Source organism: Rattus norvegicus, chromosome 3, assembly GCF_021556685.1.
Source record: "Rattus norvegicus strain SHRSP/BbbUtx chromosome 3, alternate assembly SHRSP_T2T, whole genome shotgun sequence".
NCBI lineage: Eukaryota > Metazoa > Chordata > Mammalia > Rodentia > Muridae > Rattus > Rattus norvegicus.
In genome coordinates this window covers 13,181,858-13,207,632 of record NC_141536.1, presented here as the reverse complement: position 1 = coordinate 13,207,632, position 25,775 = coordinate 13,181,858, and the positions used below count along the sequence as shown (strand labels likewise).

Genomic DNA, 25,775 nt, shown 5'->3' with positions numbered 1-25,775 from the left:
GTCACCAGTCACATCAGGTACCCATTAGGCCCTGACTGAAACACACCTGTCTCTGTCCAGTTGGTTTTTAGTGACATCAACTGGGGATATCTCAGGGTTACAAGATGATATAAACAAAAGGCTCACATGTGCTTTTGTCCTTAGAGCCAGGCAGGCAGGAAGATATTTCCAGTGCTGCAGTGTCCCAGAAAGGGAAAGCAACTTTGTGGGCAGAGCTACAGACAATTAGGACCTGCATGTGTCCCCAGGTGACAGCCGCCCATCAGCTCTGCAGGGATGGTCACTGGCTTCCACAGAGGGGCTCCTCCATCTTTCCCAGGCTCTTCCTCAAAGAAGCTTCTAGGGCTAGAAGCCGGCCCCACCTCCCCAGCCGCCAGGAGCTTCCTCCGCTGCTCAGCTTGGGTAACTAGCCTCCGACTAGTACCTAGACAGAAGTTCAGCGGACCCTCTTAAGAGCTGGGTGTTTATTTCAAGAAAAACTACAGATGCATGTTGAGGCCAATCAGGGAATCTATTTTTAGCTTGCTCACCATTGCCAAGCCACTGAAATGACTCCAGACAGAATTTCACCTTAAGAAGCCACCCACATGTAGTAACATGTAACATGTAAACAGAGGCGGGACATGGGGGCTCACACTGGCTCCTCTTATCAGGTGACCAAGGATGGCCTCCTGCCTCACCCTGCAGCTTCTATTTCAAGCAGGTTCCTTCCACCAGCCCTGACTAAGTGTCAGGGATTGAACCTGAGGTTTCATGCATATCAGATAGACTCTGTCAACTGAGGCCCAGTCCCAGTCCTACAGGTGGTTTTAGTTTGGTGGACTTTTGTTTTGAGACGTCCTGTAGCCTCCAACTCCCTACGCAGCTGATGATCTTGAACTCTTGACCCTCCTCCCTCTGCCTTCCAAATGCTGGGCTAGAGTTGTACGCCATTATTTCTGGCTTCGGGAAGGTTTTAACCTTGGTTTCTCTTCTGTGCTCCCAAACCCTTCAGTATGATGAGTTGTCAATGACCACAGTGTGCTCTCCCACACAGGACTGATTGAACCTGAGTCCCATGATATGCTTGACCACTGAGCTACACTCCAAGCCCCTAACTCAATGCTTTTAAAGTAATACATACTCTCTAATCCTTCTCCCCAAGGAGCAAACATAAACGGGACTGGAGTTGAGCAGCCAGCACATGGGACGTGCTGGCCACCAATACATCCCTGCTGGGCCCCCTGGGTTGGTGGGTTCCAGGAAAGACACGGTTGGTATTTCAAGTGTTCCAGCTCCTCCCAGAAGCTTCCACAGGACCTCTGGCTGTGTTTATCACCAGTGAAGGCAAACACCACGGTGTCACAGTACAAGCTAGGGGCAGGAGAGGAACACGTATTTATTGTGACATTCTGAACACAACCCAGACTGTGTCACAGTAGTGCAATGAGCTAAGGGCTCCACAACAGAGACTTCAAAAGATGGCAGCCAACAGGGCATGTCCCAGCAGCAGCCGACTAAGGATCCACATGGCACCCACCTCAATAGGACACTAAATGCCCAGGTCTTTGGGCTAGTGTCCACTTCCACTTCTGAAGAGACTGGTGGCCACTGCAGCCCTCTTGGTCCCAGGATCCACCCTCACCACCCCAGTCTTAGCTTTGAACAGCTTGTCCTGGAAGCTCTGTTCAGGCTTCTTCAGGACTCCAAACACAGGGCAGACTCTCTAGGCTCAGCAGGTCCCAGCACCTCTCCAGCAGCCTAGCAGGACACTCCAGACACATGCCTGTGCAAGTGGCCACAGCTCACATCCCCTCAGAGTCAGCTCTAGACGCCAAGGCTGGGTGCGGGCAGGGGATCAGGCTCACTCTAGAGCACACGGAAGGCTGAATAAGCATCAGTGGACCAGTGCATGAGGTATCTGTTTCCCTCCCCTAGGGGCCTAGGAGCCACTTCCCAGGGCAAACGACAGCCAGTCTGCCAGTGGACTCAGCAGGACAAGGGGGCAGGGCCTCTGCCCTCTAAAGCAAAACTTGCCCTTTCTCTGTTCCAAGTACAAGAGTAGTCAACAGAACAAACATGGGCAGCCGGGGCCTCCACTGTGATATGAGGGGCTGCTGACCTACACAGAGCCCCACATACATTCTGCCCCTGTGCACAGACATCTACCTCCCTAAGTCCCTAAAGTGTTGGGCCAAGTATACAGCAGATAATACCCAAAAGGTGGCAGCCGCTCCTAGCCCCCCGTCCCAGGGGTCAGCATTGGCTAAGGAACAGCACGGGGCTCCTGGGACAAAAGCTGGGCCCAAGTTAGCAAGAGGGCAAGTTTGGGGGACACAGCGATGACAGTCGGAGTCCTCAAGTCTGAGCGGATATATTTCCCAGCATAGCATCTCTCAGGCGGACCAGCCGCTCTCAGCCCCGGTACCAGGCACGCAGCAGCTCAGCTGCAGGGCAGACACACCCTCTGGGGAATGTCGGATACCAGCCTTCAGGGACAGTGGGCACTCAGCAGAACACAGCCTTCAGAGGGATGCAGGGCTGTCTGGAGAGGGAGTAGGGCCAGCCACACCAACTCAGCATGGCCCAAGTCACAGAGCCCGGGTTTCAGCCTCAATCTTCTGCTCTCCATGCAAGCTTTCTGGGTCTGGGAGCTGGGCCACACTCTGCCGGATGGCAATCTCAGGGCCACCCCCATACAGACTGTTCAGATAGGTCCAGGTCTCCTCAGAAATCTGCCCGTAGTCAGCCCCTGTGGGATAGGAGAGACACACTTACACAGAGGCCACACTGTGTACCAGCCCTCAGGGGAAACACCTTCTAGATAGGGAACCCCGGGAAGAGGATGGGGATGGTGCCCCAGTGGGCATGGAGAGTAGACACAGGCCTGACCAAAAAGCTGCTGCACAAAGAAACGTTGTTCCGCTAAGAGCCCAAGAGGACATATCTCTGGCTGCTGTCTCCTGTTTCCCAGAGCCAGAGGACTAAGGGTCAACTAGGCAAGTCAGGGATAGAAGAGGCAGGATGTGGTCCAGGACCTGGAGGACCTGCCAGAGGCCAAGTACTTGAAATCCCCTACATGGCCTCTGGGCCTAGATTTGGATAAAAGACTTTGAGACAAACAGCGGGGATTTCTGGAAGGACAGGAACTCTCGTGGTAACGTGGTGACCAGTCTGAAGGTAAAAAGGGCAGCTGGGCTAGTGGGTCCTGGGAGACTCACCCTGCTTTAGCTGGATATGACCACTGCCTTTGACCTGTGCAATCCTGCTGTTGTCGATGGGCCCTGGAGGCTCTGGAATGGACGGCATGGTGTTATAGGCAGTTCTATCCTTCCCCAAGGCTTATTACTCAGGGCCCACAGGGGCCAGTCTGGCCTCAGGTCAGAGCCATGGCTAACAGAGGCTACTTGGTGCACCAAAGCCTTCCTCTTGATTCTACCCAACCTCCCAGGACTCTGGACCCAGAAAAAGGGACACCTAGGGCACATGAGTTCGTTTTAGAGCAGTGTTTTGGTGATGGGCATTAGTGGTAGATGCCAAGGCCCCAAGAACCTGGCTATGGGGTGCCCAGTCCAGGTCTGCTACTCTGTCCTGGTGACTTTGGGGAATCCTGATAGGTCACTTATTGCAAATGCAAGGGTTCAAAAACCCGTCCTCCCACCCTCCTGAAGGTCTAGAGCTATCCGCCAAGGAGGTAATCATACCCCAAGGTTCCCCCCAGGGGTCAGCAGGAGTAGACATGGATGCAGGGTAGGAACGGTGCTCTGCCACAGTGGGGGGAGAACAGTGGAGCCAGCCTGGGGGATCCAAGCTCTCTGCATCCCTGGAACAGAGCACTGAAGACTCGCCAGGCAGGTCCTACCCCAGACGGGCTGCGCCTACTCACCGCTGTCCTTCCCCTTGACGAAAGCCTCCCACTCTCGGAACCAGTGCATGCTGATGCAGTAGATGACCCCGGGAGACTCCTCGGCTTGGAATGCCTTGTTCAGCTGTGGGGTAAGGCAGGGAGGGGGCAGTCAGTCTGTCTCCTGTTCCTCATGACTTCCCAAAATCCCACCCCAGGCCCCTCCTCAGAAACACTGGATGCCCCAGACAGAAAATCAGTGACTCCTTGACACATTCAAGAAAAGAGAAAATTCGTAAGGCTGGAAAGATGGCTCAGTGGTTAAGGGCACTCACTGCTCTTGTAGGGGACCTGGGTTCAATTCCCAGCATCCATATGATAGCTCACAACCATCCTTAACTCCAATTACGACACTTTCCTCTGACCTCAGAGAGCACCAGGCACACACATGGTACACACACATAGATATACAGACAGAACATTCAGACATGAAATAAATCTTACAGAAAGAGGCCAACTTCCCCACTGACCAACCGGGTCATGGTGGAGACCCCCTCTAGCACTTTCTCAGGGCAGATGCTATTCCCTCCACTGACAGGACAGCAGATCTGCTCACATGGTTCACCAACCCACGGCTCCAGTGCTGGAGCTGGGCACGATGCCAGGGCATCACAGGTGCTAAGCCACACCTACAGCCACACCTGTCATAGCCACAAGGGGACCTATTTTAAATGCTTGAGGACCCGTCCTATGTCTGAGGATGGGCACGGCCCCACCCACAGCAAGCCCTGCCCCAGCAGCCTCTTTCCTGACGGCCAGTGCTCCACTCCTCAGGCAGTGATCTCCTCACACTTTCCACAACTCTAAGGCACCTTCCACATGATGGTGTAGAGCAATCCTCAGCTGGGAGTGCTTTCCAGGGACAGCAGTGCTCCTGTGACACTCAGCTTGAACGGCTGAACCAAGGTACAAGTAAAGCACACTGCAGTTCACTACGGTCAATGCCTCTGCTAGCAGAGGGCCCTTTGGCCCCTACCCTCCATTACTGTGCAGAGCACTCCCACTCCTAGCCTGACTGCACATGGTCCCCAAGTCCCTGTCCCTCACGTGTACCTTGATGAAAGTGTCAATCTCCACCCTCCTGCGCTTGGCCAGGGCCTCAATCTCCACCTGGCAGATGGAGCACACATACAGATGGTTCACAGCAGGGCCGCCCCCAAACCTGCTCAGGAAGGGAGAGAGATCCAGCGTCAGCAGGGAGGAGCCCCTCTGTGCCCTTAGCCATCACCATACTCTATCAATCTCTTAAGCAGGAGGCTGGCAAAGGTCCCCAGTGTCTGCTTTTCTTAAAAGGTGCCAGGGGGCTGGAGAGATGGCTCAGTGGTTAAGAGCACCCGACTGCTCTTCCAGAGGTCATGAGTTCAATTCCCAGCAACCACATGGTGGCTCACAACCATCTGTAAAGAGATCCGATGCCCTCTTCTGGTGTACCCGAAGACAGCTACAGTGTACTTATATACAATAAATAAATAAATCTTAAAAAAAAAAAAAAAGGGTGCCAGGAGGGTTGGGGATTTAGCTCAGTGGTAGAGCGCTTGCCTAGCAAGCGCAAGGCCCTGGGTTTGGTCCCCAGCTCCAAAAAAAGAAAAAGAAAAAAAAGAAAAAAAAAAAGGTGTCAGGAGCTCTGCTTCATCCCAAGGAGTAGCAGGGGCCTCGTGGCCTGAGTGCAGGGCAATGAGGCTACAGATAGGCAGTGAGGCGGCCAACCTTGAGGCCTTACAGGTCAAGGGACTGTTTCTCACCACCCATGGGCAGTTGGCAGGAGGGGTCCTCTTCCCAAGAGGAACCTGGGTCTGGACTGGGCTACCATGAGAGACTGGCTACTCTTGGGTGTCGCTGCACTCGACTCTAGAAGTCCCCAGGCTAGATCAGTTGGGGCCCACACCAGAGAGCCTGTGCTGGGTGCGGGTCAGAGGGTCCTGGTAGGAGCTACCACCAACCCCAGCCTAAAGGTAGGCAGTACTCAAAGGGCTTCCCACAGCAGAGCCCACAGGCTGACTGATCCTAACCAACCCCTGTGTTTCCTTCACTGGGACTCAGAGAAGGTCTCTGCCCAGATGCCACGCAGCCAGCTCCCGGCACTTACCTGCTGTACAGGTGCTCCCAGACGCTCTGCGGCAGAATGACCACCAGGTCATCAATGTAATGGTATTTATTGGGTGGGATACCTGTGAGGGAAGCACAGGGGAGAGCTGGGGCTTGGGGCCTCCCCACATACACCTCTCCCAGGGGCAGACTGCTCACCTCCATGGGGGCACAGGAAGGTGTGGTTGGTGATGGGCCCTGGCTCTGCAAAGGTGTTGAACTTGTTGAGCCATTCTCGGGACACGTAGAAGCGGAGCAGGCTGGGTTCCTGCATGGCAGCCAGGGACACCACCTGCTGCCGCTCACGCATGGCCTCCTCACTGCTCTTCCTGGAGGGAGGGTGTGGTATGAGCCAGTAGCTGGGGCCAGCTTGTGCATGGACACCAAGCTATGCCATGAGCAGGGTGCATGCAGAGCCAGCCCTTAACATGCTGGGACACCAGAGAAAAGCTCAGGAAAACTAGCTGAGAGACTGCAGCCATGCAAGACACAGGTAGCAGGGCCCCCAGTCTTACCTGTAGAAGAGCACGTAGGCCTCCACATTCTGTACCACAGTCTCATGGACCTCGGTGACGTACTGGTCATCAAACTCATACCACTGCCCATTGATCACGTTCTGACAGTAGGCAATGTAGTGCCCACCTGAGAGACAAGGAAGGGTTATGGAGACCACAGGGAGAAGGCACTACAAGAGGGGTCTGTTGAGGGCATACTCACTGCCTGCTGTGCCGTGGTGACAAATGACAGAGAGGAGGTCATAGGTGGTGACCTGGGATGTGCACTCCTTGGCTAGAAAAGGGCGTAGGTCAAGTCCCTCCAGGGGGAAAGAGACATGGCTGCTGACTTTGAAGGAGTACATCACCTCATGCCGGAAGCGCTTCAGGTGGACACACAGAATCTGAGGGGAGAGGGCAGGTGCCAGTCACGCTGGGCATCTAGGGGAGATGACAGGGAAGCTCACAGATAAGCTCCTGCACAGCTGGATCTGCATGGAATCTATCACGTGGGAGCTAACAGCCCCACCTTCTCTTATAAGGACTGGTGCCTATCTATGGCATGGCTGCCAAAGGGACTGGTAACCTATGGCATGGCTGGTCCCTGCAGGGAGCCACCTCTGCCCAGCCTGCCATGCTTATTTCTCAAGGATTCTGACACTAGCTTGGGGACTCTGAAGAGCCTCTCCAGCACACCATCCATCCTGTAACCTGGGCCTTGTCTCCGTTCCAACTACAGGAGACTGTACCAACCACGCCTGCACTGCTCACTTGGGGATGTCAGCAAATCCCCAAGAAAAGAATGAACTCAAGTTTAGGGGACACCTGTCATGACAGATCCCTCTGTCAGCTGTTCCTGGGGTCTCTCAGCCAAAGCACTCACAGCCTGTGCTTATGCAGGGCAGGTGTGATGGTTTGCATATGTTTGGCCCAGGGAATGGCACTATCAGAAGGTGTGGCCTTGTTAGAGGAAGTGTGTCATTATGGGGGTGGACTTGGAGACCCCCCTCCTAGCTGCCTGAGAATGTGCAGTCTGTTTCTGGCTTCCTTCAGGTGAAGATGTAGAACTCAGCTCCTCCTGCACCATGTCTGCCTGGATGCTGCCATGCTCACCCTGATGATAATGGACTGAACCTCTGAACCTGTAAGCCAGCCCCAATTAAATGTTGTCCTTTATAAAACTTACATCAGTCGTGGTGTCTGTTCACAGCAATAAGACCCGAACTAAGACAGCAAGGTCTGTCCAGCTGGCTCCACAGGCCACTCACACCCGGACCCACATGGACCCCAGTCCAACAAGGCTAGCAGGCCTCACTCACCTCAGGCAGACAGAGGACTTTACAGTACTTCACGCCATTCCGAAGCCTAGGGAGGAGGGCATGAGCCTCGGTCAGTCTCCTCCCAACTGGAGTCACCTTAGGGGCCAGCACAGCTGTCTGGGGAACCCCAGGGGCAATTGCAAGCAAGAGGTCTGTGGGAAAGGGAAGCTGGGGGCACCCCCCTCCCCCAGTACAACTTACTTCTTACAGCGCTCACAGCTGTACATATTGTCACCTGCACAGGGGAGCAAAGGACCAGAGGTCAGCAGGGGAGATGGGGACGAAAAGGGCAAAAGTGAATTACGTTCAAGGTGAAAGAAAACTGGTAGGAAGTGACAAGATTCCAGATAGAACCAGAAAGAAAAAAACCAACCAAACAACAATGACAACAAAAAACCCAGAATACTTGACCCTAAAAGCATTGAAACTCCCCTATGGGCAGGGCTAAAAACAGATGAAAAGGCAGAGGCAAAACAGAAGGGGACACAAGAGCAAGGGAGGCCGGTGATGGTCTCACACTGCTTACAAAACAAACCAACTCCCTCAAGCTGTCCTCTGGCCTCCAGTTGTGCAAAGAGGCTTGTGAACACACATACAGCAATAAAAATATTAAAAAAAATAGATCAAAAATCCAAGTAAGTGTAGGTGCTATAAAATTCCAGGTGTAATGGCTCCCACCCATATTCTCATCATTAAAAAGGTGGAGGAAAATCAGGAGCTTGAAATAACCCTCAGCTCCAGTCCCATGTGATCCCATGTCTTTCTCTGTCTCTAAACTCTGTAGGCACTGTGTAGGCACCACATACATTCAGATAAAACATTCAACAAAAAATACCTCAGGAGACCTCTGGCCTTTGCACATGCGCACACACACACACACACACACACACACACACACACACACACAATTAAAACAGTAAAGCTAAATACAAAAAGAAAAACCATGCACGCAGAGAAGAGCGGTCACAAACCGTGTCTCGGTGCTCCCGGAAAGGGTCTCGCGTCCTCCCACATACAGCTAGAACAAGTGAGAGCTCCAGACCGTCCTCTCTGTCGCCAGAGTGCTAGACCACAGGGGCCTACTACCACACTTGTGCAGGGCTGGGAGTTCAGCCCAGGGCCTGGGGCAACCAGGCAACCTCTCTTCCAACAGAGACACACTCCAACCTCTTCAAATCTGTACCCGACAGGGGTTAATATAAAGAACTCCTAACCTCAACACGAAAGACTAGAAGAGATGTCTCCAAAGAGGGAGATCCATGTGTGCGCACTCGAGTTATGAGTACACATTTGAGAAGTCACCTGTGTGCGCATGTACAGAGGCCAGAGGTCACGTTAGCTCATCCTCCTCTATTATGCTTGGAGACGGTCTCTGACCAAACCCCTGGAATTCATATAGACTGGCTGGCCAGTAAGGCCCTGGCCACCCTGAGCACTGGAGTTAGACACATACCACCATAGCCGGCTTTCACCGGGCTGCTGGGGACTTGGGCTCAGCCAACACATTGCCCACTGAGTGATCGCCCACTCCCACTGACGAACAGGTTCCTTTTAGGTTATGTATTTTATTTTCCGTGTATGGTATTCCACCATGTCTATTTGTGTACCACATATGCAGTGCTTGGGCAGATCCGAAGAGGGCACTGGGTCCCCTGGAACTGGAGTCAAGGATGGTTGCGAGCTGCCCAGTGGATGCTGGAAGCTGAACAGCCCCACGTCCACCCACCCCATGCAAACATGTTTAAGATGCTCAGTATCACTTATCAGAGGATGCAGACCAAAACCACAGTTGGTGACGCCTCAGGCCCAGGAAGCTTGCAACTATTCTGCAATGAGCTGGCAAGACCCTGGGGGAGCCGGAGTTCCACGGATCTAGCAAGCCTACTGCTAAGCACATGCGGACGAGGACACTCTCAGTGCTGGCAGAGGGCCACGGCAGTGGCACTCACGGCAGCTGATGTAGGGGTGGACCACGTCCACTCTGATGGAGTCACAGAGGGTATGGTCTGTCCACAAGACAGATAAAAATGGAAATTCTTGTCCATATCTTATCCAGAAGACAGATTAAAAATAGAAAGAAAACTGAGCCATGCTGCCATCGAGGGAACTCTGAGGACACTAGGCTCCGTCAGTCAGTCTCACACTCAGAAAGTACACCAGCTGGGGTGTGGCTCTGTGCTAGAACACAGGCCCGCAACCACAAGGCTCTGCAGTCAATCTCCTGAACCCAAAAAATGCTATGTGTGTGGGATGTGGGGGGAGCACATAGCAAAGTGGACGCTGGCTATCAGGGACTGGAGAAGGGGGCAGGAGCTGTTTGATAGATATAGTTTTATATTGCAAGATGAAAATATTGTGAATGGAGGTGGCGGCAGCGGCATAGTGATGTTAATGTACACAACACTTGTAAACTATAAAATATGGTGTAGTTTTACAACTGGAGAAAAAAGTAAAGTAAAAATCAGGAGGCTGATACCCGGATCAGCAGGTAAAGCCCTGGCCACCGAGCCTGACGACCTGAGTTTGAGCCCAAGACCCACACACTAGGAGGACAATCAACCCCAGGTTGTCCTCAGACTCCATCCTACGATAGCGGTTTGCACACACTAAGTGCACAGAGAAATAGTTTTAACCTACATTTAAGCATCCAAGCTGGTCATGGAGGTGCACACCAACAACCTCAGCTAGAGGAAGTGGAGGCTAGAGTTTAAGGCCAATGTGGCCTACACAATGAATATGAGGCCAGCTTGGGCTGCATGAGACTGTCTCAAAACAAAACCGAAAACCAAACAATCAATCAAGGAAGCACAGAGCTAAAGTGAAACGTCCCTTCTGCCCACTGATCTGATGGGAAATAAGGACAGATCAGCAGTTTGGGAGGTTCCCAGCATGCCCTAGTAGATAGATAGCAGGTGAACATTTATGTATCTCCTTTGTTTTGTTTCTCATGTAGCCCAGGCCTCGCCTCAGGCAGTGAGGTCTTGAGCTCACTATATAGCCCAGGATGACCCTCAAGCCCGATCTTTTGCTCTACCTCTGAAGCTCTGGGCTGTAGGCATGCACTATCAGTGGAATCGAACAGGGTCCGTCCCATAAGGCCAAGTGGCCCTCGGTGCATTAAGCGTGGGCGGCAGGCTAGCTGGGGCACAGCCCCTACGGGCTCGACAGTCAGTCCTCTCCTTACAGCCCGGCCACTCACCCTTCAGCTCATCAGCAGCAAAGAAAGCAGCCAGGCAGTCTTCCAGTGTGACAACAGGTCCCCAAAACCAGCTGGGGGTACAGGATACCACAAACCTAGATACACAGGAAAGAGATGACAGGTGCTGTCGTCCTTGGGTATGGGCATGCTGAGGTCGGTTTCGACCTGACTGGGGCTGGACATCTTGTGTACATAGGCTGGTGGGGAGGGGTTTGGCGCTCTTCCCTAAGCCAGCGCCTCGGGGATTAAGGAAGTATCTGGTGATTCTTCAGACCAGAGCTTGGCAGGTGCCTCATTTCTACCTGCTGCTTGGTCACTCTCTAGGTTGTCACTTGTCCTCCACCTTCAAGGAGTGTCTAGTCCAGGCTATTCCAAAGTGACCAAGACCCTGAACCCAGCAAACTCCTCTTTATCTTCTGGCCTCCAGCTCCCCTGATCCATGACCCCATGAATGCTTGTCCCTGAATTGCTGGTAGACCCAGGAAAGCCAGACCAGACTGGAAGCCCCAGCTAGCAGGATGGGCATACCGTCGGATGTACTCCACGATGAAGGCCAGCCAGCCCTGGGAGGAATAGCTGTCCCCACAGGCACCCGGCTTGGCTGGTACATTCTGGTAGATGGCAGAGTGAAGTTTGGCTAGGTCTTCCTTGCCAGGGATGGGCAATGACAGGTCCTGGAATGTCTCCACTGTGGTAGACACCTATATGGTGAAGATCAGCCTGCTGCCCACTCCTGCCAGTGTCTGCTGCTTAGACAGACAAAGCAGACAGCCTGCTCCTGGGGGAGGGAATGGCACAGGAGAGTCCACCCTGCCCAGGTGGTAAGGGATGCCAGCCTCCCCTAGGTACCTACCCGATCACAGGTAAGACACTGCACCAGGCTGAGGACAGAGCCATTGAAGACATCTGAGATGACACTGCGGTAGCTCTGTTCCTTCCGCCTCCGGCCACCAGTACTCGGCACCTGGGCTGGGAACACAGCACAGGACTAGGCCAGCTTCCCCTGCCTGGCAGGCGCAGGCACAGACAGTGGCTTCCTCAGCCACAGTGTGGAGCCCTCACTGTTTACACACTTCGCCCCTTGGCACTTTAGCACTACTGTTTATAAAATGGGGTTCCCTCTCACACCCCAAGGCTATTACAAGGGTTTAAGGGCTCAAGTGAGCAGCACACAGCCTGGACCAAGGTTGAAGTGCCCCAAACTGGTCACTATGTTATCCCCAGCAGAGTTCATGACTGCCCCCGAACCTTTCTTGAGCACGTACGATGGCCCCATCCTCACGGGGCTTGCACGAGGAGGGCTGCTGGACAGCTTGGTATGGCCCTCGTGGTGGTGGACAGGGCTGCAGGGGCGAGAGGAGCTGCGAATGTGGACTTCATTGTCTGGCTCTGGGGACAGCAAGGGGAAGTTCTGGGCCAGGGCAGCCAAGCTAGTGCCCTCCATGCCAGCTCTGAGGCCAGAGCAAGAGAGCATGCCAGCATATCCTCCCAGGGATAACGCCTGCCTTCCCACACCATCTTCCTCTATGTCCATCCCCGACCCCATCAAACACACTGGGGTATTATCAATCCATTCCCAACCGAGGCTCAAGACTAGCAGGGCTGTGGCTCTGAAAGCCTAGTTAACCGAGCACGGAGGCTGTTCCCAGCCTGTGAGGAGGGTTCAGGGGCTAAGCCGCCCACCCTCTAGCTAGTGCATGTTAGTGCTAGGCAGGCAACAGACACAGGGCTTACAGTCTGTCACTTCCCAGTGGCCCAACCAGTGACATGGCTGACTGATACCTGGGGTCTGGCAGGGGCTGGTAGGCCTTGGTGACGGTGGCTGGGCCTCTCTAGATTGTTCGTCAAGGGAGGCCATGGCTGTGTCCACATCAGCGTCCTCATCCACTTGCTCCGAGTTGGTGCGCTGCTGGCCCCAGGAGAACTTGCGGTCCTTCATTCGCTCTTTCTCAGAGATGGCTCGGCCCGCCTCGTCTGAGATCAGCAGCTCCATCTCAGCCTTTGAGCTGCCTCCACCACGGCCCTGCCCATCACCCTCACCCCTGTCACTGCTCGAGTCACAGGACAGAAACTCGTCCTCTGAAGGGCTCCGGTCGCCATCACGCCTCTCATCTGTGTCACTGGAATCTGAGTCCCGAGCATCAGTGAGAGCTGCCACAGCAGCTACCATGGGCTCCTTGAGCTCCTCGTGAAGCTGGTCCATCAGGCAGCGTAGGAACTCCTGGGTGTCCTGCAACCAGGATTATGTCATGGGGGCTCTCCAGGGATAAAGAGCCGCCATGGGCACTGCTGCTTCTACCCACAAGGTCCTGGCGGACACAGTGCAGACAAGCAGCTTAGTCCCCTGAGGCAGTTTCCACCATAGTTCTGCTCTGGTTCCCTCCCAATCTCGGTTCAGAGATACTACAGGACTCCTCCCAGGTCACGCAGCCAGGGGACCTGGGTGTAAACCACAAGACCAATTCCAACTCTGATTCTACAGTGTTGGAAGAGAGATAAGCAGCCACATCTAGCCACTGAAGTATCCTTCTTCCTTAAGCAGGGGTCAGCAGGGCAGCAGGGACCCCAGAGGATGAAAGTGCAGGACACTGAAAGCCAGACCTGTCAAGAGGACTGCACTGACAATGCCACCCAACACAGGCAGCCACGCTGATCCCTCCTCTACTGTTGCATCTTCCTGCCTGCTCACATGCCACACCCTGTGTGTGACACAGTGGCAGGAGAGGCCCTGGATGCAGAGTCCCACTCTCCTGACTCACATGGGTAGGACATGGACTAAGTAGCTTCTCCTACAAATATGGTGTCATTTTGAGGACCCAGTACCTAATTCAGTCCTGCAGGAAGCTAGGAGGTGGCCTGCCAGTAGAGCCATCCTACTGAGGTGGTGATGGCAGCTGACCTCAAGGGCTCAGGACACTGGCAGACATGGGCTCCAAGCCTCCCTGGAGCACATGAGAGAAGTGGACTCCTAGGCAGCCGCCCTGAGGTTTCACCTTGGATAGAAGTCCCCGGGAGAGGTCAGGACTGAGTGGAGACAAATCCTCTCAGCTATCTACCACTGCTCCTTCCTTTTACAAGAGTTCTCAAGCCATGTGGAAGCACACGGAAGCCTATGGCCACCAAGAGAGGCCCAGAGCTGTGCCTGGCTTTAGACTCGGAATGTCTAATGTCCACAGGAAAATGTAAGGACCAAGAGAAGCAGTTTCTGCTGGAATCCAGATGGATGTCACCAACAGCCAAGCAGCACCACCAGATGGTGTCCACCCTGCCTGAAGACAGTACAGCTCTGTCTGGAATAAGGGCCACTTCGTGGTAAGGGCTAAGCTCAACCCCCAAACCCCGCTCCCTACCACCATGTGCTGTGTGACCTAGATAAATAGTGTCTCTGAGCCTTGCTCACCAGTGACACTGTCCCTTCTGGTAGACAACCAGCCCAGGTCAATGGGGTTACCACTTCACAGAACAGGAAGTAGAGGCAGCTCTGACTTTCTCAGGGGACCCCAGACTGGATTGGGCGGCAGATGAAAGAGAAGGCAGTCCCAGTGCCTCCCCTGCACCTGAGGGGCCAACATATAAGCAGAAGAGGTGACCCCAACAGGTCCAGCCCTTACTACAGGTTTGCCTGTGAGTCCCTACCCACAGCAGGCCCTGTGGGCTCTGCATGAGTTGAGGAACTTAAATGACACGTGCTTGGTTTCATAATGTCTTTACTTTTGTGGCTTCTAGGAAGCTCAGTGTTTGGCCCCAGACTCCAGAGCCCTACCTGCCTCTACCCCCCGAGTGCTGGGACCAAAGGTGTGTGCCACCATGCCTAGTGCATGATTTTCTAAACAGGACCAGCCTGCTCTATATAGTGAGTTCCAAGAAAACCAGATTTATATAGTAAGGCCCTGTTTTTTAAAAAGTTTCCACTAGTGGTGACACACGCCTTTAATCCCAGCACTAGGGAGGCAGAGGCAGGAGGAGGAGCCTGGTCTACAGAGTGAGTTCTAGGATGGCCTTACACAGAGAAACTCTGTCTGGAAACACCAAACCAACCAACAAAGATCATGCAGCAACAAAACAAACAAATCTCCTCCCGACTGAAGAAAGGAAAGGATGGTGCTGTAGGTGAAGTGTTTGCAGTGTAACCCGAGGGCCCAGCTCTGACAGCCAGGCCTACAAGAAAGTGGGGCATAGTGCAGCATGCCTACAATCCCAGAGCAGGGAGGCAGAGGCAAGAGGGTCCTGGTCAGTATGTCTAGCCTAATCGTGTGTTCCCAGTTGCTAAGCGATCTTGTCCCAGAAAAATAAGGTGGGGAGTGACTAAGGAAATATATCCAACATCAGCTTTTACACACACACACACACACACACACACACACACACACACACACTCACACACTCACACACATTCTCACACACTCACACACACTCACACACACTCACACACAACACACTCACTCACACACACTCACACACACACTCACACAAAACACACACACTCACTCACACACAACACACACACACACATACACACTGCACACACTCACACACAAATAAGTAACTTATAAATTAATAAGAAAAACCTCCTTGGAAGCTGCCATGAGCTGAGGGGCAGGAATGCTGCAGAGGGTGCCTGAAGCTCTCTCCACTGCTTACTGGCTATGTGGCTGGCATGGGTGCTGTGGTCCTTTAAACCTCAGTTTCCTTGTCTGTAAAGTGGTGCTAAAGACCAGTAGGTTACTGGAATACCTCCAATCCCCATGAGTAAAAAGGGCTCTGACAACAGATGTCTGGCCTCTCTGCCACTGTCTGCTCAGGTTGGGCCAGTGTCCCAAGTAGCTTACCTGCTGGGCATAGCCTCGGAACATCGGGTTGACCAACTTGATCCCATGGGATAGGCTGGTGGGGACCACATAGCTTGGCCTGTGGGGAGAGCAAACCTGCTATCTAGGTGGCCAGCCTTAAGCTTCACCGTTTGGAAAGGCAAGAGGGCAGGCAGCCCAGACCCCACAGAGGCTGTTCCCACCACTCCACTGGCCCCACTAGGCAGGAGACAAGTCCCTAGCATCCACATCCAGAAGCAAGACACCAGTGCTGCCTGAGCGAACAGAGGTCCCAGGGGGTAGTGTGCTTACTTAATCTCACTGTAAAATGTTCCTCATTAGGAACAATATGTATTTATTGCTGAAAACCTAAAACTTCACAAAAGTACAATGAAATACTATCACCAAGATGTCCCCGTCCACAAGTGCTGCACGGGACCATAGCAGTGTCCCTCCCTAGAAAAGCAGGCTAAGATGCACGCAGGGACCCAGGGAACAGCGCACCATCAGTCCCTTAGCCCACTGCCAACCTAGTGCGTGCCTGTGGCTCATGTTCATGCACCCCCAACTCCACTCTTTCTTGTTTTTACATCTGCTCTTTTGGTTTGCTTGCTTATGGGAGCCTGAGGTCCGCTTTGTTACAGTCTGGGAGAAAAGGGACTGGGCAGGAGTACTGTAGACCTTTGCGCAGGGGCGGGAGGAAGAGGGGAGAGCTGGTCCTGAGTCAGGGACTCAGAAAGCAGGCAGGCCCAGTGAGGGAGGTCAGAAAGTGAAGGAGCCTTCAGGGAAAGGCTAAAAAAGCCAGGTCAGGACTGAAGCAGAAACAGAGAGGGAAGTAAGGAGTGTGTGTAAGCAATTGCTTTACCTTCCATTGGCCCAGAGGAGACCCAGCCACAATCCTCATCTTTTTTTTTTTTTTTTCTTTTTTTCGGAGCTGGGGACCGAACCCAGGGAGCAAGCACTCTACCACTGAGCTAAATCCCCAACCCAATCCTCATCTTTAAATTCACTTCACTCTGCCACAACCCTGGCTTGGCAGGCACCCAACACCCCTGTACAAGTACCCACCCCCAACTACAGCCTCAGCCGAGACCCGACACTGGCAAGATGGTCTCCAGGCCTCAGGAGAGACATTTGTCAGAATAGCTGCCGCCCAGGCTTGCGTCAGCTCAGACCCTGGCTCCGCTGTCAGAGGCTCTGCAGCTGGGAATGGTTCTCTGTCTCCCCTCACAAAAGGAAGTAGGTACAACTAGACATGCAGTACGGCTTCGCTGGGGAGGAACCCAGAGGAAGTGCTCCACAGAGAGGACAGGCGGTCTTGCCCAACACATCTATCCCAGGTCAGATTCAGACACTCACCGTTTCTTGTGCCAGACCTCAGAGATCAACTTCTGGTAACTTTTGCACAAGGCTGGCTTCTTGTCTGTTCGCACCAGGCCACCACACTCCAGGAAGAACTGGGTGAGTGGGGGGCTAGGTTGGGGATGGAGAGCCAGGACAGAAAAGAAATGGGAGGAACATGGTGTTATTTACGAGAAGCTAGAGATGACTCAGCAAGGAAAGGTGCCTGCCACTGAGCCTGACGACTCAAGTTTGATCCCTGGGCCTGAATGGTGGAAGGAAACAGCCAGCTCGTAAGGTTGTCCCTGACTCCACCCATACCGCACATATACACTAAAGTAAATAAATAGGATATCTTTTTTTTGGGGGGGGGGAGCTGGGGACCGAACCCAGGGCCTTGTGCTTGCTAGGCAAGCGCTCTACCACTGAGCTAAATCCCCAACCCCCAGGATATCTTTTTTTAAGGAGCAAAGTGAGCAAAAGAAGGTGGAAACAGCCATAGAAGATAGGGCCACCTCACCCAGAACTCCCTGCAGATTATTAGAAGCCCCCAAATTCACACTAAAGTTCTAAGAGACAGGACCCTTAAGTAGGTATCAGATGAAAGGCTGGTGTTGTTACAGAGGAATTTTGGACACACAGGGTAACACCAGACATGTGCATGGAGGAAAAGACCTCACGAACGCATGGCTACCTACAGAGAGAGAAGGGTCAGGTAAGAAACTGCTAGAGTGGGCTTCCAGAACTGAGAAACAGGAAGGCCTTGCCAGCTATAGGAAACAAAAATTCCTCTCTCCTGAGTCAGACGGAAGCTTCTGCCATAGGCTGGGACCCTGTGAATGAACAGGGTGGAGCTGCCCTGCTCCCTACAGTGCCCACACTGCAGGACTTGTCAGGCAGGAGGTCACCTCCTCAACTCCCCTCAACTCTGCATATTTTTAGAAGTTATCACACTGCAAGAAACCACATATTCACACACACACACACACACACACACACACACACACACACACACACACACACACATATGCAAATACCAACTGACCATATTACCATGAGACAGCCATTGTGAACCTTTGGGGGCTGTCCTTCCAGATGTTTCTAGGTATTCATATCTGTTCCCTTTTCCCTCCTTCCTGTGTGTCCTGTGTGCTAACATACAGCTTACATAGGAAGAAGGGGAGGACTGCTGGGTACACTTTATCGATGCTGTGTCAGTTGTGTGTGTGTGTGTGTGTGTGTGTGTGTGTGTGTGTGTGTACATGTATGAAACAACACATACACTCTCAATCACAACTGTGTAGAGGCCCCCACTGAACAGGCCTACACCCCACCTGGCACGCTCTTTCTACCAGCCTGATTCTGCACCACTCACTTCAGGAACTATCGGCCTCCATTCCCCCACGTGACTGGGCTACACTGAATTTACCTTCTTGCAGATAGGTCTTATGTACATGGTGCTGCGGGTGAAACCCAGGGCACTGCGCATGCTCTGCAAACTCCCCACCAGTGAGCTACCCCCTGCCTATCATGCTTCCTCCTCCATCTGAGTGCTGACGTGAGGCTCAGAGGGGCGGCAGTCACCCAGCACGCCTGCCTTTGGGTTTGAGGTGTGTCTTATAGAATGTCTGTGGCCAATGTGTACCACCCAGGAGGGAGGCTGCTGCTAGGTTTTGCCAGGGACAGCTCCTGCCCATCCCTCAGGAGATGACAACCTACCAATTGGACAAGGCCTGCAGGGCAGCATTCATGTAACAGGAGTTCCCCAGGTTCTTCATGCCTGTGAGGCCTAAAAGCAACATGGAGGAGAAGGGCTGAGAATCCTGTCCAGGAGAGGGACTTCATAAGTCTCCTCCACTGAGCTCTCTATACCCCCATCCCTACTAGGTCACAACACAAGGACCTCCCAAGAAGTCAGCAGGGCTGCTACTCGGAACACCTAAGCAGGGCTGTGTGCGCCAAATAAATGGCCCCTTGGCTACTCTGCCCTGCTCAGGCTCCAAACAACACAGACAAGGAGGTCACACGCACAAGGCCTCTGACCAGCGTGCCACAGCTGAGAGAGGGATGACCTCATCTCCAGGGACAGCACAGTCTATGTGCCTGCCACCTGCCCACTGTGCCAAGGCAGCTGGAGAACAGAGACAAGATCCTGGTGCTTTCCATGCCCAGCCTGACCAAGACTCCCATTACCTCGAGGCTTCAGGTCATCGTCCTCAGACTCAGACTCTCCCTCATCAGCCACGGCAATAGGGACAGCTTTCAGAGGGTGGCAGGGTGGTGGGGAGTCCTGCATTAAAGACCCAGAGAGAGGAAACTGGGGTGAAGAGGGGGACCGGATGTACTCACCTCCCGAGGAGAGTGCACAGAGTGAGCCCAACAACGTGAAGCCCATCAGGCAGCAGGGGATGAGGGCCTTGCCCTGGGCGCTCTGGGACTTGCCTTTCCTTTGCAGGAGCTGCTGCTTCCTTTAGAAGGCTTGGGTGGCAGGAGAGGAACAAAGGAAAGCCAGGCAATCCCAGTTTCCTGAGCGAGCCACTACCAACTACTACATACATCTGTCTACTCTAACCACCTGACACACAACAGTGGAAGGCATACAACGTTACAGCCTGGAGAACTTCCAGGCCAGAGAGCCATCTCAGTGGTTAGGAAAACACACTTTTCTTCTGCAGAGGACTCACATCAGGAGGGTCACAACTGCCTACCCAGCTGCAGGGGACCTGAAACTTTCTCTTGTCTCCTCGAGCTCCTGAATGAGGGTGCACAAACATTCGTGCTTACACAGAAGAAAAATTCAATCTTTTCTCCCCTCTTTTTAAAAATTAGAAATAAAAGACTTCACGAATATCTCCTAGTCACTGCATACAATAAATGTTTTCACTAAAGAGCTACAACAAGTTGTCTCAGCCGGCAGACATCAGAGCAACACACACACCCCCACTTGCACATCCAAACCTCTTCCACCCACCCATACACCGATACACCACTTGTGTCTGTCCACACACACGGCAGCCTGGTCTCCCAGGGTTGCTTGCCCAGCCTGACAATGGATGTGCTGGCCGCTATCAAGGGCTGAGACAACCATCCAGAAGGGTGCCCAGCACTCTGCTGATGCAGGGCCCGTGCTCTCCCAGTGGTTTCCACAAAGGAGCATGCTGCAGCCACTCCTCTCAGATTCCTCAGGATAGACTTCAGATGGGGGACTGACAGGGACTACCTGTGACCTTCGATTCCTTGGCTCGGGTCATACGACCCATCTGAACACTTGTCAACAAGCAGCCTGAGCTCTTCGCTGTGTACCTGCTCTGAGAGCCTGGCTGAGGAGCTGGGCAGGTGGACTGCCAGGCGCTGCTCCAGAAAGACTTCCCGCTCACAGGCGTAGCACCACACCCGTAACGTAGTCAGGTTCACAGTCAGGTTGTGCCTTTTCACCTGGACGGTAAGATCCAAAACAAGGTCAAAGGCAACCTGGCCAAGCAGGTGTCCTGACGCAGCAAGCCCCGCCTCCCAGCAAGCCCCGCCTCCCAGCCCTGGCCAGGGTTAGTTCATCATCTACCAGGGCGGCCATCCACACAGCCAGGGCTAGTGTGGGGGTTGTGCCTGCTTTCCTCTTGTCGGCTCTGCAGTGACTGTGCTGGGGGACTGTGACTAAGACCGCTCTTCCTTCTAGACCCAGTCACCAAGGCCTAGGGTGGGGAGATGGAGCTAGGAGGCTGCTGGTAAGGGCTGTGCCCTGGGTTTCCCAGCCACCACACCCACCTGTGCATGAATGCTGCTATGGTCAGCAAAAGACTCTCCACAGCCAACATAGGGGCAGGTGACCTGGGAAGAGAGGCAGTGAGAGTGGACCAGGGCCCACAGAAGGGACAGTGCCAGTAGTGAGTGCTAACTCTAGCCCAAGGCAGTATGACTTGCTGATATCCAATGTGTGACTGAATGTCTCCCACCCCTAAAATAGCATGGGCCTATGCGACCAAAGAGGAGGGTGGCCACCAAAAAAATGTGACCCCGCATGGAGTGATGTAGACACTGCCCAGATGGCTGGGGCCAGAACCTGCTCCTTTACTCCATGAGCCAGGAACAAGTCTCCTGGGCTGTGCGAGAGACACTGAATGGGCAGTAGGTATTCAAAACACGGGGCAGCGGCGGTTGGAGCCCAACACAACCCAATGTCTCAAGACAGGGCCTGCTCACCTCTGAGCCTGCCGTTGGCCTCATGTGTCTCTCCCAGATCTGCCCTCCTCCCAAAGCCAGGCTCAGGGTGTCCATCATGGACCTTATGCCAGTTTGGAAGACAGTGGCCACCATGCTCCCCCTTCTCTGTGAGTGCCTGGTGTCATGGAGAGACAGTCCAGGAGGATAATCTTTGGTTGTGACCATGGTCACAGCATAGCATTCCTGTTTCAGGTTCTACCCTCTGGAGGACCAAGGGTTGCCATGAAATAGTAGCAAGTTCCTGTGAGCACTTCTGGCTGTCTCCTGGGTACCTGGAACTCTATGATGTTCATCCTGAGTGACAGGCCAGGGCACAACTGGGCCTTGTAACCTGTGCAAAGACTGACTTGGTGCTGTCACCTCCTAACATCATCTTTCTGGCTCTGTTGCTGGGTTTCTGCTTGACTTATTTTTTAAGACAAGGTATGCCAGGTAACCCAGGGAGGCCGTGTAGATCAGGCTGACTGGGAACCTGTGACAATCCTCCTGCTTCTGCCTGTCACAAACTATGACTACAGGATGCATCATCCCACCCAGCTTCCTGGAGTTTTTTTATTTTTGCAGATTTTTTTCCTCTGAGGGTGGTGGCCCTAGCCTTTAATCCTAACAACTCAGGAGGCAGGTTGATCTCTGTGAGTTCAAGGGCAGCCTGATTTACACAGTGAGTTCCAGGACTTCAGGGCCATGTAGAAAGATCCTGACTCTAAATTAAAAATAAGTAAGTAAATAAATAAATAAATACATACATACATGGTTTTTTTGTCATGGTGTGATATCACATGCCTTTAATTCTAGCACTTGGGAGGCAGAGACAGATCTGTGGGTTTGATGTCAGTTTGGTCTACAAAATAAGTTCCAGGACAGTTCCAAGAGAAACCGTTGATGATGATGATGATGATGATGATGATGATGATGATTTTTATTTATTAATAATTTTTTGTTTTGTTTTAAAAAACAGGGTCTCTCTGTGCAGCCCTGACTGTCCTAGAATATACCAAGCTGGCCTTCAACTCACAGAAATATTCTTGCCTTTGCCTCTTGAGTAGAAGGATTAAAGGTATGTACCACCACACATGGCCTTTTAAAAAGAAATTTTGAATAGCATTTTTTAAAATATTTTATTTATTTAATGTATATGAGTACATTGTAGCTGTCTTGAGATACACCAGGATCTGTTACAGATGGTTGCGAGCCACCATGTAGTTGCTGGGAATTGAACTCAGGACCTCTGGAAGAGCAGTCAGTACTCTTAACCCCTGAGCCATCTCTCCAGCCCTTGAATAGCATTTTTTAGTATGATTATAAAATATACCACGACAGACCAAGGAATCTAATGTGTGCATGAGTCAGGGGCTCGTCTGAAAATATATCACGTATTTATAGAAAAACATAATACTACTTATAATACAGAGAAAAGTGAAAAATACTTGAAATTCTGTGCTCTAGAGAAAAGCAGCAAGCACATCTTGATACACCAATCTTGACTCTTTTTTCTTTCCTTCCTTCTTTCCTTCTTTCCTTCCTTCTTTCCTTCCTCCCTCCCTCCCTCCCTCCCTCCTACCTCTCTCTTGTTCTTTCCATGTAGCCCTGGCTATCCTGGAACTCGCTATGCAGACCAAGCTTGTCTCAAAACGTAAAGCCACATGCCAGCACACCTGTGTCCTCCACTCTGATGAGCCACAACCAGGGCACTAAGGAATCCCCTAGATGCTGAGGAGATACTGCATGAGCCTAGTACAGGCACCTGTCTGCTCATTCTATCCTCTTCCCATTGGAGGGCCTGTGGACAGTGTGACTACCCCTAGTTTACACACAGGAAAGTGAGGTCTGAGAGCCACTGCTGCTGTGAGGAAGGCCAGGCCCCAGCCAAGACTCCACATGGGTGTAGCGGGCAGACACAAGCAGAGTTCATGAAGACAGAACCACCTGGCCCGGAGTCCTCCAGTTTGATGTTTTCTCTTGTCTCTCTTCATGGCTGCCAAAATAGCCATTCTGGGGACTATCTCTGGAGCCTGAACTTGAAGTAATAGCCACTGGGGATAGGTATTGGGGCCAGAGTTCAGCTTGGGCCCACCCCTGGAATGTGAGGCTCCTTTACCTGGAGGCAAGCCCATAGGTTAGGTCCAGCAACACCACAGGACTGGCAGGTCCCCTGTGGGAGAGTGGTAGGAGAGAAGGGTGTAAGTGGCCTAGGGAGGGAAGCACAGGGCATCCTCTCCTGTCAGCCGCAACTCACTAACCCCAAAGGCCTTGGCTTCAGAGGCCTTTTCTGTACTGCATCTGAGTGGGTTTTTAAATAGCATGTCTGTAAAGGTATTTCAGATCACCCCAGCTAAACCTTAAAAGGACTAGCAAGCAGACCACTCCCATTGAGCCCCACCTTCCCTCAGAGGCTTATTAAACACACTGGCCTTATTCTGGAAATCTCTGGGTATCCAGAGAGAGGCTGAAGACAGACCCAGCTGATCCTCACACTCAGATTCCCTACTTCCTGCTCATTTGAAGAAAAACTTTCTAGGCTGCTCACTTCCTTTGTTTTATTTTGAGACAGGGACTCACTATGTAGCCGGGGCTGGCCTGAAACTCGCTCTGTAGATCAGGCTGACCTGGAACTCCTAAAGATCTACCTGTCTCTGCTTCCCAAGAGCTGACAGCCTAGGGCCTTGCTTTCCCTCCAGCATGGAGTTACATCCTCAGTCCTTGGACTTTTTACAGAATTTCAACTCAGCAATCAGAAGACAACAGTGGCTATGTGTGACTTAGGGAGGAAGCTCATCTTCCCCTGCAGATGCCCCAAGCAACGCAGGGTCTACATCTGTACACATGGAAGGCTAGGGTGTGGCTAGGCAGCACTGCACTTGCCCAGAGTGCAGGAAAAAAAAAAAAAAAAAAACAAACAAACCAAGAACCACCTCTGTGCGCTCTTCGCTGCCTTAGGAAGGCTGTGTACCCAGCCAGTGGAAATGGATGGAGCCATTAGTGGCCCTCAGGGGGTTTTCTCTAAACTGATTAATGGTAGCAGGACCCAATGTCTGGAAGAAAGCTTCAGAGCAGGTGCCAGCAGGGCCATTACATAGAGAAGGCTCTGCAGAGCTGGGGGCAGGGCGATACTGCCCTGCCTCATAAAGGTCCCCGAGCACATGACAGCCCTAGGCTGGGCGCTAGTACCTGAGGACTGTTCCTCTACCTTAGATTTAAGCAGCAAGTCCTCTTTGGTCACCTCCCCTATGGAGTCCAGGTGAGGGCAGATGTCTCTGGCGTCCCCCATTCTGGCCAGCCTCCCCTGTAAGGAACAGAGCAATCCTAAGTTAACAGCAGCCCGTTTTGATGAGACCACAGGGGATGAGAGGTTCCTGGCATGGCATGGTTGGCTTGGTCTGAGGGTCCACAAGGGTAAAGGGTGTCAGAGCTGGACTCGGCTCAGCAGACAATGTACTGGACCATGCTAGGTGTGAGGCTTAGACTCGCTGGTGGAGAGACATTGGAGTCCTGCCCATCCCTCAGGAACTCCAAACCACTTTTCCAGATGTGGGCGGGAGGTGGGATTCAGGTGTTTTTTGTTGTTGTTGTTGTTGTTGTTGTTGTTGTTGTTGTTGTTGTTTTTCCAGAGCTGAGAACCAAACCCAGGGCCTTGCTAGACAAGCGCTCTACCACTGAGCTAAATCCCCAACCCCCTGGGATTCAGGTGTTTTAGAAAGAGGTCAACTCCACCAAGTGGACAGGCAGAGGTATGGTTGACTCTCCATGCTGCCTTCTCTGGTCAGGGAGTCTGAGGGTCCTGAAGCCACAGTCTCAGAAGAATCATAACTATAGGTCGCATACCAAAGTGCACTGCCTTCAGGAACCTCTGTGGACAATGACTGAAGTGGCTGAGCACTGACAGACTACTTGTCCAGGAAGCAGGGTGAAAGAGGTCACCAAAGTGTCACCAGCAGGGGATCTGGGTGACAGACAGATGTCAAAGGATAGAAAAAACTTTGCTGCTTCAGTTTAAGTGACACTCATGAGAAAAGCAAACTGGGATATTCTACAAGTCCTAGTGCAGAGTAGCGAAGTCCCTCCACATCTGACAGATGTGATGTTCTTCTGTTTATTCTTTTTCCTAAATTATTTTCATCCCAAATACTGTCTCCCCTCTCAACCTCCAGTCCTTTGTTTCTTTGTGTTTAAATCAGAAAAGGAAAGAGCCAGGGCTGGAGAGATGGCTCAGAGGTTAAGAGCACTGACTGCTTCCAGAGGTCCTGAGTTCAATTCCCAGCAACCACAGTGGCTCACAACCATCTGTAATGAGGTCTGATGCCCTCTTCTGGTGTGTCTGAAGACAGCTACAGTGTACTTATATACATAAAATAAATACATTTAAAGAAAAAAAGGAGAGAAAAAGGGAAATCATATGGGAAAAACCAATGCTTTCCTGAAGGAGGGGTT

The 25,775-nt window shown here is 52.5% G+C and overlaps 1 protein-coding gene across 3 annotated transcripts in view; it reads right to left on the bottom strand.

Annotated features, from left to right (window-relative positions):
* Positions 1-444: 444 nt before the first annotated feature.
* Positions 445-25,775, bottom strand: part of Usp20 (ubiquitin specific peptidase 20) — a 33,491-nt gene continuing 8,160 nt past the window's right edge. Inside the window, 23 exon segments of one of the 3 annotated variants that reach the window (NM_001107827.3) lie at positions 445-2,731; positions 3,201-3,272; positions 3,866-3,968; positions 4,937-5,045; positions 5,970-6,051; positions 6,128-6,297; positions 6,484-6,610; positions 6,686-6,866; positions 7,782-7,827; positions 7,983-8,016; positions 10,981-11,075; positions 11,509-11,681; positions 11,834-11,949; positions 12,229-12,369; positions 12,763-13,210; positions 15,810-15,888; positions 17,148-17,261; positions 18,849-18,918; positions 19,323-19,419; positions 20,433-20,564; positions 20,892-20,954; positions 23,446-23,499; positions 24,535-24,630. In NM_001107827.3, the coding sequence (NP_001101297.1) occupies positions 2,571-2,731; positions 3,201-3,272; positions 3,866-3,968; positions 4,937-5,045; positions 5,970-6,051; positions 6,128-6,297; positions 6,484-6,610; positions 6,686-6,866; positions 7,782-7,827; positions 7,983-8,016; positions 10,981-11,075; positions 11,509-11,681; positions 11,834-11,949; positions 12,229-12,369; positions 12,763-13,210; positions 15,810-15,888; positions 17,148-17,261; positions 18,849-18,918; positions 19,323-19,419; positions 20,433-20,564; positions 20,892-20,954; positions 23,446-23,499; positions 24,535-24,615 (2,748 nt within the window). In that variant the 5' untranslated portion in view covers positions 24,616-24,630 and the 3' untranslated portion in view covers positions 445-2,570. 3 annotated transcript variants of the gene reach the window in all.